Genomic DNA, 16,783 nt, shown 5'->3' on the forward strand with positions numbered 1-16,783 from the left:
GATGAAATGGTCATTGGACGAAGTGTTCTGATCCCCTCGGTTCCTCTCTGTACTACGCCTCAGAGTTTCCTCGCCCTCTTTCCGAATCACAGACGGAATTCTAAAAAATCGGAACGTGCCACAGTCACGACTACTGTTGTGACCACAACCATATACAGTCCAAAGATATGACATAGCTAAAAGAACACTTAAAGCAGTGGAAAAACAAAGAGAGTTGCGCATGCATGACTATGTTTTGTATGGAATGTCACTTGACCCAGTGGCGGCTCCTGAATTTTTTTTCAGGGGGGGGCAATTTTCCCCGTTATGTCTACATGGACCATAAATGTCCACAGGACTGAAGTAAATTGACCTAGGTAGCAAGTCAATAGTCAACCAAACCCAGAAAAACACCATGGTGACTGGAGCCCTCAGTTTCGTCTTTGCCTTGTAGAGCTAACTCAAACACTCCACAAAATTTCACGCATTGGGTGAGCCGGTTTAATATGTGCCTGTTCTTGCTCACCTCATCGTTGTGGTGGTGAACCGCTAGCCTGTAGCCCTCATCCAGTTGTGTAGCGATGTTCACTCTCCCAAAAGCCGAAAATTTCAGGCAGCTGCCCATGTGAATCTTTGATGACTCATGTTTTTTTATTTTCTCCGACAAATGATGCATGTCCGAAACTCCAGTGACCGTCCAAGCAGTGTTGTCCGTGGAGCCACCTCCAGGGTGGAAAAGTAAGCAGGGGCAGGGGCGCAGATACGTTATTTGAACTGGGGGGGACAAAGCTGCCAGCAAACCAACCCCACCCCCACCATGTGTTGTGCGAGGAATATACTCTGATGCCCTCAGGGCGGCGACATTACTCAGCTAAGACAAAAAAACCATCATTCCTTCATCCCTGCAACCGTTAGCTTAGGCCTACTAATAAATAAAGAGTAGGAATAGAGCACACCTGTGATGTCTGGTGCTCTCATGTGCTATTTACCACTGACACGACAGGATGTCATGTGGGTTGAATGTACACTGAACAAAAATATAAACGCAGCGGTCCATATTTTATGAAATACAAATGTTCAGATAGAAATTCATTTTCATTTTTATTTTCTATGTGCCCGAGCCCAGTCCAGACGAGAACGCTGTCGCCCAGCAGTCAGGTCCAATCCTCGATGAGGTCTACGTGCATGGAGGCCAGCTTCTCTGAGTTGGTTTCTCACAGTTTGACTGCTGACCCTGCGATTGTGTCTCCCCATGGTCTCATCTGCGGTCCGTGTTGCAGTCCGGCACCGATCACGCAGGTGGGTCAGACGGATATGCCGGTCTTGTGCTGGAGTGGCGACACGTGGCCTGGAGTGGCGACACGAGCATGTGGCATGTTGTCTGTGGTGCCATGCTGCTGAAATCGTCGTCGGAGGCGGACTATCGTGGAATGCACCCCCAATTGACGCCCTACAGCTCTGATGGACATTCCAGCCTGCAGCATGCCAATGGCTCGTTCCCGGTTGATTCTGGTCATCTGTGGCATCTTGACATTTGAACATTTTTGTCATTTTAGGGTGGCCTTTTATTGGCCCCACATAAAGGATGGTCATGACATGCATTACTCAGTGAAATTTTTGTCTGCAATGGTCACACCCGACTGGATCATGGATTATCTCAAGTCTGGGCACTGCTCAGAACTTGAGTAGAGGGACATTTTTTTTTTTTCAAAAAATGTTTACTGGTATGCTATACTATCATTTGATGTGGGCAGAAAAAAAAATCAGTATCGGATGTACAAAATAAATAAAATCTTTAGGTGCTGCGTTTATATTTTTGTTCAGTGTATGTATGTGTGTGTTCTGGATGACTGCTGACTGTTTTGTCTACCCTTTGTATTTATCTATAGCATCTAGGTCTGTGTATCCTATGTATTGAGACTTGGACTGTCAAACTTAATTACCCATCATTGAAAGAAATAAAGCTTATTGATTCTGATACTGATTCCAATCACTCCCCAAGCATGCCATATGCCGTATGCAAAAACTGTTTTATTTAAACATTAACTGACTTTCAGCACACTGATTCTTTACGACTTTACTTTCACTACGACATTACTTTGAGCAGACTATCAAAAAATTGCAAGGTGATATGATAAAGTAAGGCACAGTTTACTTACAGTCGTTGTTTTTTGAAAAAACGATGCAATCGTTTTCTGCCTTTTCGGTTTGGCACCCTTCATCATGCCGTGTTGGGGTCCTGAACTAGGAGCTGTCCCCGATATGCCTGTCAAACTTGTTGTGGGTAACCATAGCAACCAAGCTCGAGCTCGCAACCTGTGCAGTCTGCGCAGCTCAACCAACCGAATATCAGTCTTTGTTTTGTTTTATGTGAGTTGTTGCAACTATGTATGTACTGCTGTGCACCTCAATAAACCGAATGGTAATTAGTCTTTTGATTTTTCCGTGAGGTTTGCCTTATGCAAAGAAAGACAGCATAGACGTTTTTTCCTCCCTATAAGTGGGGGGGGACCGAACGAGGTGAATTTAAATCTGGGTGGGACGAATCCCACCTGTCCCACCCTCTATCTGCGCCCGTGAGCAGGGGGAGCAGAAAACCACTGAGGCGTCCTTGCAGCCAGCTCGCCAGGATTTGCGCTGGGACCATGTTGAAGTAAAACCTCGAGTATATGATTCCCCCCCTTGTCGAAATTTGTTTTATGTTTAGATTTGGTCGAGGGGGGTCCAGCTTGTTTTGTTGCCAATTTAGCTCGATTTGATCGCTGACTAAATGGAACTTCTTTTAAGGACCGCACTGAATTGCTTTCCGCATCCATAGACATATAAACATAGACGCCACATTGAGCTGTTGGCCCCGTTGCTGGGATACGTCAGAGTGTCCGCCATATTTGATGTGGCAAATCTTCCCCGTAAACCAATGCAAGTAAATGGACTGAACTTCATAAAGCCCCTTTCTACAATAATATTTAACTCGATGCCTTTTATTCACCCATTAAGACACACACGTATATATTTGGGAAACAAACAGGCATCAAAACAACATATATAACTTTTAATGTGATGGTTATAAATAGTGTGCGAAATACCCTGTACACTGCAAACTAGCGACAGATACGCGATAGATAGCTCAGGTAAGCTAATCAGTCAGCATACCGTAGCAAGCTACCAGAACCTGAGGCCAAAATAACCAACCTACAAGACTGAATATGATAAATGATGGAAATAGTGGAAAAACTGGAAATAGTGAATGAAAATAAAAATGTACTGTTTTATTTATTGAGTCACCACACAGACCTACTCTCGTTGAATAAAGTGAGCTGAATGACCGCCAAACTGAGTTCGGCCAGGTTCTAACGTCATGCCAAAACAAAATACATCACTGATTCATTCACATTCAGAAAGGTTAAAAACATTCATCATACGTTCAAAAACGTTCATCATAGTGTGGCACTGTATTCTCTAATTCTCACTGCTTATAACTATACACCTACCCGGTGGAGATGAGCTGGGAAACTGAAGACTGAAGGAACAGTATTGAAAAGTATTTTTCCAGTCTCACCTGTGAAAGGTAATCCCATGTGATCTCGTTTGGACGGTAAACCTGTTGGTACAGTTAAACGCAGCACATGAATGAGGCATCTTTATTCTCGGCTACGGTCTAGACACTATACCAGAGACGGTTGAAGAATCTCCACTTTGCCCCATCCAATATGGCAGCGAGGATGACGTATGATTCTACACAGAATGCGGCGTATGTGTTTATACGTCTATGTCCGCATCCATCTCAGCTCAGAAACTGAGCAGATCGAACGCAACTTTGCCGCACTTCGCAGTGATGTAAGCACGTTAGGGCAAGCCCCCCCCGGAACCCATAGAGATTGCATTGAATGTCAGTCAGGAGAAAAAAATATATTAACATGGGACTCTATCAGTGAACTCTTGGGCGATTTTCAGCGTGACTGCAGTCTGGCTAACGTGACTTCAAAGCTCTGCGAGCATTTGGTCTGGCAAAGATATTAAGCCCAACCGTTTCCCAAAGGCGTGGTTGACCCGCCTCCCTGAAATGCCTCAGTTTCCTACTGGTCGAAGCCAGAAAAGGCTGTGACGAAACTTAAACCAATCACATCACTCTTTCCTCTGACGTATGTGACGCGACGGAAACTGCTTGAGTAACAGGAAGAAGATAAATACCTCCAGGGCTGCTCTTTGCTCCGTTTTGAATGAGAACTTCCCATTGAATTCTTTCAATACAGCATCTACCACTGTGTCAAAGGCTTGCCGCTGCTCCATGTTCATAATGTTTCTAGTGAATGAAGCGCTTCCGGCATAGATTCTGTAAACAATCTATGGTTTCCGGTCGCAGTTCCACTACGTCACTGCCTTGAACACGCCTCTACCCAGGGCCGTTGGAGATGCTCAAAGTTGATTGGCTCCCGATTTTTCGGGAGCTTGGAAGAGCTGGAGATAGCTTGCCTTGCCAGACTAAGCTCGCAACAGGCCCTCGTGTTGCGTCACACTTAGGATGGGCGGGCCCAGGCTAGCATGACTGAAATCGCCCCAAAAGGGGCGGTACTCTAGAAGCAAGACCACCCTGATTGGACAATGATACCCAGAGACAGATTAAAACGGCCTCGAGCAGCGCTGGTGAAAGTTTGTTTTAAAAAAAGAAAAAACTTTTTTTTTTTCGTTTTGGCAGTGCGTCGCCCAATCGCCCTTATGCACCAGCCGCCCTTGGCTTGACCCCGCATTTGTATATCCACCAACATGGCCAACATCGGGTTTCTATTTTGCTTTGACATCACTTGCAAGTCAAGGATTGTCTTCTCTGTAACAACTCTACCCACTGCTTCCAGCTCCTTTTAGACCTCTTTTCGAGTAGTCTTTTGTTCTTGGGCTACTCTTCTGATTAACATTCTGATTGAAAATCTTGTGAGGAGCTGCTATGATGCTCAGCAATCTTGTTGTGAAGGTTTTGGGAGAGCTCTTTGCCTCTACACATCTTGAGATGTTTCTTGCCTGGCAGATTAAAGCCATCTTATTCATCGTTAATGAACTGATTCCTATCACCTCCCTTTAGTCTGTTGGATGTTAGACCCTGCCAAATTCTAGTTCAAAAGAACTGGCACCTCACAACATCACAGATCCCGAGTTTGAGCCTGAGCTCATGTTACTCTCTGCAAAGAGTTATTAACTCTAACTCATGTTTTCCGATTTCTCACAGCTGTCAAAAAAAAGCAAGTAGCTATGCTCAGTTTCCCTTATATGTGTGTGTGCATGGTGCCATGCCATGAACTGGCATCCAATCCAGGGTGTATTCCTGCTTCATGCCCAGTGTTCCCAGGATTCCCTGTGACCCTGACCAGGATAAAGCAGTTAATAAAGATAAATAAATGAATGAATTGATTCATAATTCCATCATTGTGACACTGTGATTAACTATCACCACCTACTGGAACAAACTTTCTTTGAGAAACTTCAAGCACTGCTTATACTGGTTTATGACCAGCTTGTTTGTTTTAAATGCATGCTGCTCTGTAAAAAAAAAAAAAAGTTTTGTTTAATGAACCATTTTGCTAATGATGCCTGTAATTAAAAAGGTAAAATATGATCATATTCATGTTCGTGAAAGGTTGCTGACAGCTGAGCAATGTCAAGGGCAATCCTCTGGCCCAGGTCTTTACCTGATGTCAGAGTCTCTTCTCACAAGGTCTCAAATCTAAAAGCCTTGAGATTAAAAAAAAAATTGTCTGTATTAACTAAATTGTGTATTATGTAAAAGAAATGCCAACAAAAATATAAAAAGGTACCTTATATGAATGATGAATGAATGAACCCTTTATTATCACCAGTCATAAGTACCTTATACTGACAAAACAATTCTTTGAGGGAACAGAACACTACAACGCTAACATGATTAATTGGGACAGAATATCCTAATTAGTTAAATGTTCTAATGAGCCACCTTGGGATCAATTAATTAGACTTACAGATCAGACAGAGAGAGAGGGAGTGTGTGTGTGTGTGTGTGTGTGTGTGTTTAAAGTGTCAATGACCAATTCTAGAGCTTATCGGCTAAGTGTAATGTCCAGGTGAACTCAAAAACATAGGGTTGGAGGTCACTGGGTTGCTCTCCTACAAGGTCAACTGCATGACTGAATGGCTGGACCAACAAAAAAATCTGCTTCAAGTCCTCCATACACAAGATAAAAATGTTTTCTTTATTGAGAGATAAGCAAGTTTTACCTTGAACAGCCATGCCATTGTTCAGACAGGGCCACACTGTGCAAACGCTATCATTTTTTCTATGCTAATCCTCCTAAAAATCTCTGTATATGAACAGATTAACAGACTTGCTTGGCAGATATTTTCGAACGTATAAGATAAACTGCCATTTAATGGAACTGGAGAACATTTGAACATCTAAATGCTGAAGAAGGTTAGAAAACACTGCATTGAAGCCATTCCTTAAAATGACATTATTATTCTGATTCATTTTGATTCACTCGGCTGTATGGATTGATGTAAACTATAAAACAACTGTGAGTTAACTGCACGGGCGCAGATAGAGGGTGGGACGGGTGGGATTCGTCCCACCCAGATTTAAATTCACCTCGTTCGGTCCCCCCCACTTATAGGGAGGAAAAAACGTCTATGCTGTCTTTCTTTGCATAAGGCAAACCTCACGGAAAAATCAAAAGACTAATTACCATTCGGTTTATTGAGGTGCACAGCAGTACATACATAGTTGCAACAACTCACATAAAACAAAACAAAGACTGATATTCGGTTGGTTGAGCTGCGCAGACTGCACAGGTTGCGAGCTCGAGCTTGGTTGCTATGGTTACCCACAACAAGTTTGACAGGCATATCGGGGACAGCTCCTAGTTCAGGACCCCAACACGGCATGATGAAGGGTGCCAAACCGAAAAGGCAGAAAACGATTGCATCGTTTTTTCAAAAAATGACTGTAAGTAAACTGTGCCTTACTTTATCATATCACCTTGCAATTTTTTGATAGTCTGCTCAAAGTAATGTCGTAGTGAAAGTAAAATCGTACGGAGTAGAGATGCCTTTCTGGTAGCCTCCTTCTTTCGGTGGTAGCCTGTAGATACAGTGCTCAGAAGGCAGTTTTAATGTTTAATCTGCCGTTCCCTGCCATAATTTCAGCGAGCATATTGTTTCATAAGTAAACTTTGCGAAGAGTTGTTGACTGACTGCCGCTCACGCAACACACAGGCATAGTTAGAAAGTCAGGATGCACTGGTTTACACTTTACACACACACACACACACACACGTAGCCCAGCCTCTCGCTATGTTTAACAGTTGGAACTTAGCGGTTTTAAAACTAGTTTTCTTACAGAATCAGTGTGCTGAAAGTCAGTTAATGTTTAAATAAAACAGTTTTTGCATATGGCATATGGCATGCTTGGGGAGTGATTGGAATCAGTATCAGAATCAATGTTTTATTTCTTTCAATGATGGGTAATTAAGTTTGACAGTCCAAGTCTCAATACATAGGATACACAGACCTAGATGCTATCGATAAATACAAAGGGTAGACAAAACAGTCAGCAGTCATCCAGAACACACACACACACACATATTCAACCCACATGGCATCCTGTCGTGTCAGTGGTAAATAGCACATGAGAGCACCAGACATCACAGGTGTGCTCTATTCCTACTCTTTATTTATTAGTAGGCCTCAGCTAACGGTTGCAGGGATGAAGGAGTGATGGTTTTTTTGTCTTAGCTGAGTAATGTCGCCGCCCTGAGGGCATCAGAGTATATTCCTCGCACAACACATGGTGGGGTTGGGGTTGGTTTGCTGGCAGCTTTGTCCCCCCCAGTTCAAAAAACGTATCTGCGCCCCTGGTTAACCGTTCTAGGCAGTGAAACTGCAACTGGATAGAAGTGCCAGAATAACCATTTTCATCTCACACTTTTTGTTTTCAAACACCATCAGGGAGATGTTGTGTACAGCATGTCAGCCAACATGTAAACGCTTCATTCATACATTTAAAAGAAATTACCAACCAGCAAAACACAACTACAGAGCTGACAGCATGCAGCACAGCTGCTGTTATGACAAAGGAAGGCCAGCTGTTAGCTGTCAGCGCTGTTACACAGGGAGGGGCCAGAGATGTAAGGAAACACAGTCTATTGGGAAATGGCTGCCTGTCAAAAGTTTCGTCTTCATCAGTCATCATCGTAATCATTTTTACCAACTGCATGATCTTTTATGGACTTCAGAAGAACTTTTCAAGAGAAGAACAACCCGCAGTTACAACCGAAACTACAAAAACAGCCTGCAAATATAACGGCTTTATATGAATAATACATCTGTGCTTCAGTGAAACCAGCAGAACTCAGCAGAAACAGCTCATGCTAATAATAAAAATAAAGCTTAAGCTGGATGAGTGACTAACAAGGTTTTTAAATAAATGTGACACCACAGGATAACAGATCACTTTTTAATCTTCACTGTGATACTTGAGAGTAGATTGTGATATGCAAAATAGTCCTCATTAAATTATAATCACTAAGCCTGTTGTGTGCTGCAAGCATCCTGACTATTTCAGACACTGCAGGGGAATATTTCTGGATGGGCTTGGGTTCATCATCTTGGTCAAAATATTGCAAAATAACACTGATCCTGTCCCATCAGTGGTTTGCCAGTGTGTGGTTTTAGATACAGCTTTCTGAACTGCAGAATTTCTAGGCATAAAACATCTTTGGACTATTATTTATTTTTACAAGGAAAGGGTAAGAACCCTGAACAAGGCATGCTGCAATCACAGTACAAATTGTAACATCCATCCATCCATTATCTGTAACCGCTTATCCTGTGCAGGGTCGCAGGCAAGCTGGAGCCTATCCCAGCTGACTATGGGCGAGAAGAGGGGTACACTCTGGACAAGTCGCCAAATTATCATAGGGTTGACACATAGAGACAAACAACCATTCACACTCACGTTCACACCTACGGTCAATCTAGAGCCACCAATTAGCCTAACCTGCATGTCCTTGGACTGTGAAGGAAACCAGAGCACCCGGAGGAAACCCACGCAGACACGGGGAGAAAATGAGAACTCTACACAGAAAGGCCTCCATCGGCGACTGGGCTCGAACCCAGAACCTTCTTGCTGTAAAGCAACAGTGCTAACCACTATGCCACCACTGGATTGTAACAGTAATATATTATTTGAACTCTTTGAGTAAATAAGACGTCCTGTCTTTTGCACCAGGTGATTATATACAGGCTTTACTCCATCACAATGGTGGTACTCGTGGGTGAGAAAGACAATCTTTCATTACCATTTCACCAAGGTGAGTGGACATTTATCTTTCTTTCTGTCAGTGTCCACGTGCATGTCCTCTGGCTTCTCTGGTTTCCACCCACCTGCGAAAAACATGCTGGTAGGGTGGACTGGTGATGATAAATTACTCCAAGGTGTGAATGAGCATCTGCATGAAGCCCTTCCTCCTCCCACACCTCTCCCCACCCCCACCACAATTCAAGGTGTATTTCTCAAGCGTTAGATCCACTACGACTCTGATGAAGCGATTACTATAGATGAATGAATAAAAAATAGCCCGAATTAGCAAATTAGACTAAGAGCACTGAGTCAGCTGTTGACTGATGACCGTGGAGCAGCTGAGGATTAAGGGCCTTGATGAAAGATTCAACAGTGGCAGTCTGGCAGCAGAGTGATTTGAATTCACAACCTTTACCGTCGACTTATCTCCTACACAGAACTACAATGAAGGAGTTGCGTTTATCTGGCCAGTGATACGGACTCCTTCCATACATCTAATGCTTTTCTATTCATAAATTACATAACTGATATTTAATGCCTCTCATGCATGATGTGTATTAGGTTATTGGTTGAGATGTTTTTATTAAAACGGCCATGTTGTAATTGTGTTATTTTATTCAGCTTGTCCATTCCCTATCGTAACTTCTGGCGCTCAGTATGAGCCTCATATGACAACAGCAGACATTCCACTCTGTCTTCTGTCACTCAGTCTTGTACAGGTGATCGTAAACAATGTGCTAGAAATTTAATTCACATGTACATATCAGCACATGCACATTCAGGCATGCAAAAACCCAGACTGGTCATGCTGTAATGATAAGTGCAGTTCATCCCCCCTACACAAAAGACTTGGCTGTGGTTGGAGCAGAGATAAGTAAGTGCACATCTCAGCTCACCTTTCTCCTGCCTCCTATTCATACAGCCTCATACAAGAGAAAAGCTTACAACGTAGCCGTCAGTTCAAAACTTTTCATGTGACAGCTAAATGAATGAACAATATTAAGAACAGGATTAACACCATGCTTTCCTGTGCTGATAGTCTTTAATACTTCTTACAGGTGCATGAACTAGTTTAATAGAATGGCTATGATGAATAGCATGACCAGATTTCTTTCCTCACACTAGCTCTACCTGCTTTCTGTTATTTCGTCCAAGTCTTGATATTTCAAGAACAAAAATGACTTTGCAGGCTTTGGGAGCATAATGCAGCCTACATGCATGTCAGAGTGACACAGCTCTGCAAAGACCTAGGCTGAATTTCAGTTGGACATCACCTATTATGGCATACGAGTCAATAGTACTTTTGAAAAGTTTTTTTGCTGAATGCCTTGAAATATTTCAAATATATAGCACTTGTGAGCTCAGAGAGATTGGTGTACCTCAGTCTATATGTTTATCTATAATGATCAATATAGATGAAACCTACACTTTAATCAACAACGCCTCAAGCGCGATATGGACATCATACAATAAATATGGATAAAAGAAAATAAGCCAGTTCATCCATTAGTTTAGTCTCTCTCTTCCTCTCTTCGCATGCCGTCTTTCCCTTTTCTCCTCATTAGAGAGCTATTTTTCAGCTAACGCATGCGATTAGCTCCCGCCACTCTGGTCTGTCAACCACTGCATCACTCCACAAATCTAATACACCACCACGCTTTAGGATGTCCTTCAAAGTGTCTTTGTATCTCAGAAGAGGGCGACCGACTCTCCTGGAGCCCTCTTCCAAAACACTATAGAGAAGTGTCTTCGCTGGCCGCTCATCTGGCATGCATGATACATGGCCCATCCAATGAAGCCTATCCCGGATATGAATGATCTCGATATCTGTGGTGTTGGCACGATTCAGTACTTTGTCATTTGTAATGTAGTGGTCCCATTTGAGTTTGAGTAAAGATCTCAGATGCCTTTGTTGGACAGTCCTGAGAAGCCTGATGTGGTGACGGTATATGGTCCAGGTCTCACTTCTGTACATCATTAGCGGGATGACACACTGATTGTATACCTTGAGCTTTGTTGTAACGGTCAGGCCTCTACAGCAGAAAACCCTGTCCCTTCGCCTTCCCATTGCACATGAAGCAGCCTGAATGCGTGCAGTAATTTCTGCGTCTAACTTGTAATCTTTGGTGACATAACTGCCAAAATATTTGAAGCAGTATACTCTCTTTAACTTGTGTCCATCATTGTAGAAATCAACCTGTTCACCTACACTCATGGTTTCTGTCTTCTTGATGTTTATCCGGAGGCCCATTTTCTTTGACAAATTGCTGTAGGCAGACAACAAAAGCTGTAGAGCTGTGCCATCGTTGGTAAATATTGCAATGTCGTCTGCATACTGAGCTTCTCTTATGTTACTGGTGAGAGTCTTGGATTTCAAGCGTTGCAGGTCAAATAAATCACCGCCATATCTGAAACAGATATTGATGCTGAACTGAGGACCTATGTTCTTAAAAGCAAGGTACAACATGATTGCGGCGTATATTCCAAACAGAGCTGGAGCAGGCTTTAAGCCTTGCTTGATGCCACTGTTGTATTCAATTGGCTTGGACAGTTCTCCATCAATATGCAATCTAGCATGCACTCCAGAGTCGAGCTTCTTGATGATATGAACAAACTTGGGAGGGCATCCAAGCTTACTCAGGATCTTGAAGAGGAGCTCTCGAGTCATACAATCAAATGCCTTAGTGAAGTCAATAAAGACAATGTGCAGGTCCTGACGCTGTTCTCTACACTTTTCCATAATTTTATGTAAGATGAAGGTGCCATCGATTGTGCTTCGACCTTTTCTGTAGCCAGACTGAGATTCAGGATAAACTAGCTCTGTAAGTTGTTGCAAGTCGTACACTTTAATAGCAATCTTGTAAAAGCCCATGTGATCACTGGATGTGTTATCTATGTAGTTTAGCACACAGAAGGTACACTAGCACTCCCAAACTCCCCCTCTATCACTACCCAGCAGCAGTAGGTCACGAGGTCAGCAGGCCTCTGGGCTCCAGAGAGCGACTGTGTTGCTGCCAAGTTTAGCAGCCCATTATCACCTCCTCTCCTGCTAGGGATAGAGAACATGACAGGCAGCTGGTGCCTTCATTCTGCGCATTCCTTTCACACTGTCTTCAGCTGATCCTGAAAACAAGACTTCTCACACCATGAGTACAATCGACACTTGGGAATCTTACGTGATAGTCAACACTTACGTCATGGGCCAATTGCTGGAGTGTCATGCTTAATATTGGTTTATTAATTCCTTCCCATTCTTTATGACTTAGATTTCTGTGTCACTCGTGTGGACAAAGACAGTTCTACTGCTTAGAATGATGTTATATAACTTCAGTTAAAAACACACACACAAATTAAATTTGTGTTTTTCACGTCAGTGTATTTTCCTCTTAAACAATACCTCTACCCATTAAGTGTGAAATTATGATGATAATTATTACTATAAGTTTTTACATCATAATGCACCCTTTCCGATGTCTTTCTGTGACATTGTCATTAATATATTACATCTTAATATAATCAAAATAATGTAAGATATTTAAAACATTCCATTATCGTACCATTTTTGTTGCCATTCTGGCTTTCCTCAGCAAGTCCTGAACACCCAACATATAACTGCACTGTAGCAGTCTGAGAACACGCACCAAATGTATCAGTATTAGAACACTTCAAATATAACAGCTCTTGAACACGCACCAAATGTATCAGTATTAGAACACTACAGCAGTTGTAGAACACTCACTATCACAGTTTTAAGACATCACCAATTGTTACATTTCTAGAACACTTACCAAGATGGCACCAATGGAGCAGCAGCCTGTAACATGCCGCTCTGTGTAGTTTATTTGTTTTTAAGTGTTCTTTTTGAGTACAATATTTGTGTTTAATATTTTGTGTTTGGTGTTTAGATGTGTGTCCTGTAGTTGTCTTGACTGTGAATGTAGCTGCCATAACATCTATCTATCTATCTATCTATCTATCTATCTATCTATCTATCTATCTATCTATCTATCTATCTATCTATCTAAATGTAGCAGTTGTAGAACACTCACCAACTGTCACAGTTCTAGAACACTCACCAATTGTTGCAAGCTTAGAACACTCACTGATTGTTGCAGTTCTAGAACACTCAGCCACTGTCACAGTTCTAGAACACTATCCAACTCTCCTAATCCGAGAACACTCACCATCTTTTGCAGTACTAAAACACTCACCAAATGTATCAGTTCTAGAATACTCACCATCTGTCCCAGTTCTAGAACGCTCAGCAACTCTCACAGTACTGGAATGCTCACCAATTGTCCCAGTTCTAGAACACTCAGTTTTAAAACACTCACCAACAGTAGTGCTAGAACACTCACCAACCGTCACAGTTCTAGAACTCTCATCATCACAGTTCTCAAACACTCACCAACTGTCACAGTTCTCAAACACTCCCCAACTGTCAAAGTTCTAGAACTCTCACCAACTGTTGTGGATCTAGAACATTCGCCAACACAGTTCTAGAGCACTCACCAACTGTCCCAGTTCTAGAACACTCAGCAACCCTCACAGTTCGAGAACACTCCCCAACTGTCAAAGTTCTAGAACTCTCACCAACTGTTGTGGATCTAGAACATTCGCCAACACAGTTCTAGAGCACTCACCAACTGTCCCAGTTCTAGAACACTCAGCAACCCTCACAGTTCTCAAACACTCCCCAACTGTCAAAGTTCTAGAACTCTCACCAACTGTTGTGGATCTAGAACATTCACCAACACAGTTCTAGAGCACTCACCAACTGTCCCAGTTCTAGCACACTCAGCAACTCTCTCAGTTCTAGAACTCTCACCATCACAGTTCTCAAACACTCCCCAACTGTCACAGTTCTAGAACTCTCACCATCACAGTTCTCAAACACTCCCCAACTGTCAAAGTTCTAGAACACTCACTATCTGTCAAAGTTCTAAGACACTAGCAGCAGCAACTTAAATATACCTATCTCTGTACCGGTAATATTTGTGTATTTTGCCAGTTATAGAAAACTGTAGCACTTCTACACGATTGACTAACAGTAACAGTTTTATTAACATTCACTAACTGAACAAAATATTTAGACTAATCACAACATGACTGTAAACAACTAGTGATATACACATTAATAAAACTCTGTACCAACTGCAAGGAGACTGAAATGTATACCAGGTCCTGTTTAACCTCTTGGCTTTAGACTTATGTTTGTTCCTCAGAAAAACATATATATATATATATATATATATATATATATATATATATATATATATATATGATTTACCATATTTACTCACACTGTGAAGTGATACACAAAGCATTTCCACCCCGACGGTCTTTCCAGAAAGTTGTACACCTGTCCTTGAAGGTAGGTGCGGGTGAGGACGGGGCGCGTGGTGCTGTACACGGACATCCGGTGTCCGTAGCCGTACAGGTGGGAGGCTCGGCGCTGAGGCAACACCGACGGCGCGGTGCCGTCCAGCTGTGCGCTCTGCACCGGGTTGGCGCGCGCGCCCGGTTTCTCCGACATCTCCAACGCCGGAGCGGCAGACTCTCCGACGCGCCAGGAGCCGGACACGTTCATGTTGCGTGGCGACTAAAAGAGCCTTGCATGAGAGGAACAAAGAACGCAGAGCAACTCTCACTTCAGTCGGGATGCCAGTGATGTCACTGAAGCTCAGATGGACGATTTAGTGCCTTCGTTTTCAAAATAACACCAGCTTGATTTGACCTACATTAAGGCTATTCTCTAATATCTAATTTAAGAACGAACTCGATTACATGACATTAGAGGACTCTGAAAGCAGAACGCAGACCCCATGCCTGCCTGTCAAACCGAGCTCCTACTGTCTGTGCGCTGCGTAACTCTGGTTAAATCTCAAATCGCTTCCCATTGGAGGTGTTGTGCGTCTACGTAGGGCGCAGTAGCCGTGTGTAGTGTGCTTATAAAGAAAGTTATTTGGAATTCAGCCTCATTCATTTCTGATGAGTGACGAGCAATTAGACCGAATCCGGCAGGTCATTAAAACCGACCTGTTCTTAACAGGCCTGGGTATCGAACCTATTAGTTGTCTTATGCAAATAAATGAACATGTATCCTGTATTACTGAACTCTGTTACAGATGGCATGATTTTTTTCCCCGAAACTCAAAGTTCATATTTGCAAAAGACATTTGCGGACTATGTTTTGCAAAGCCTTGTGTCTTTCTGAACATCCATCCATCCATCATCTGTACAGGGTCGCGGGCAAGCTGGAGCCTATCCCAGATGACTATGGGCGAGAGGCGGGGTACACCCTGGACAAGTCGCCAGGTCATCACAGGGCTGACACATAGACACAGACAACCATTCACATTCACACCTACGGTCAATTTAGAGTCACCAGTTAACCTAACCTGCATGTCTTTGGACTGTGGGGGAAACCGGAGCACCCGGAGGAAACCCACGCAGACACGGGGAGAACATGCAAACTCCACACAGAAAGGCCCTCGCCGGCCACGGGGCTCGAACCCGGACCTTCTTGCTGTGAGGCAACAGCACTAACCACTACACCACTGTGCCACCCGACAAACAACCATTCACACTCAAATTCACACCTACAGTGCCTTGCAAAAGTATTCATACCCCTTGAACTTTTTCACATTTTTCCACCTTACAACCACGAACTTAAAAGTTTTTTTTATTGAGATTTTATGTGATAGACCAACACAGAGTAGCACGTAACTGTGAAGTGAAATGAAAATGATAAATGGTCTTCAAAATTTTAAACAAATAAAAATCTGAAAAATGTGCTGTGCATTAGTATTCAGCCCCCTGTACTCTGATACCTCTAAATACAATCCAGTGCAATCAACCGCCTTCAGAAGTCATCTAATTAGCTAATAGAGTCCTACTGTGTGTAATTTACTCTCAGCATAAATACACTTGTTCTGTGAAGGCCTCAGTGGTTTGTTAGAGAACACTGAAGAACAAACAGCATCATGAAGACCAAAGAACTCACCAGACAGGTCAGGGATAAAGTTCTCGAGAAGTTTAAAGCAGGGTTAGGTTATAAAAAAAATATCCCAAGCTCTGAACATCTCAAGAAGCACTGTTCAATCCATCATTCAAAAATGGAAAAAGTATGGCACAACTGCAAACCTACCAAGACATGGCCGTCCACCTAAACTGACAGAGCGAGCAAGGACAGCACTGGTCAGAGAAGCAGCCGAGAGGCCCATGATCACTCTGGAGGAGCTGCAGAAATCCACAGCTCAGGTGGGAGAATCTGTGCACAGGACAACTATAAGTCGTACACGCCACAAATCTGGCCTTTTTGGAAGAGTGGCAAGAAGAAAGCCATTGTTGAAAGACAGGCATAAGAAGTCCCGTTTGCAGTTTGCCAGAAGCCATGTAGGGGACACAGCAAACATGTGGAAGAAGGTGCTTTGGTCAGATGAGACCAAAGTTGAACTTTTTGGCCTAAATGCAAAGCGC

General features: G+C 43.0%; 1 protein-coding gene across 1 annotated transcript in view; it reads right to left on the reverse strand.

Moving 5' to 3' along the window:
* The window catches only part of kcnq1.1 (potassium voltage-gated channel, KQT-like subfamily, member 1.1), a 70,042-nt gene extending 54,919 nt beyond the window's left edge, over nucleotides 1-15,123 (reverse strand). Inside the window, exon 1 of the mRNA XM_060911822.1 lies at nucleotides 14,605-15,123. Within this exon, the coding sequence (XP_060767805.1) occupies nucleotides 14,605-14,891 (287 nt within the window). The 5' untranslated portion in view covers nucleotides 14,892-15,123. The remainder of the gene's footprint in view (nucleotides 1-14,604) is intronic.
* Between the last annotated feature and the right edge of the window lie 1,660 nt (nucleotides 15,124-16,783).

This window comes from Neoarius graeffei, chromosome 27 (assembly GCF_027579695.1).
Source record: "Neoarius graeffei isolate fNeoGra1 chromosome 27, fNeoGra1.pri, whole genome shotgun sequence".
NCBI lineage: Eukaryota > Metazoa > Chordata > Actinopteri > Siluriformes > Ariidae > Neoarius > Neoarius graeffei.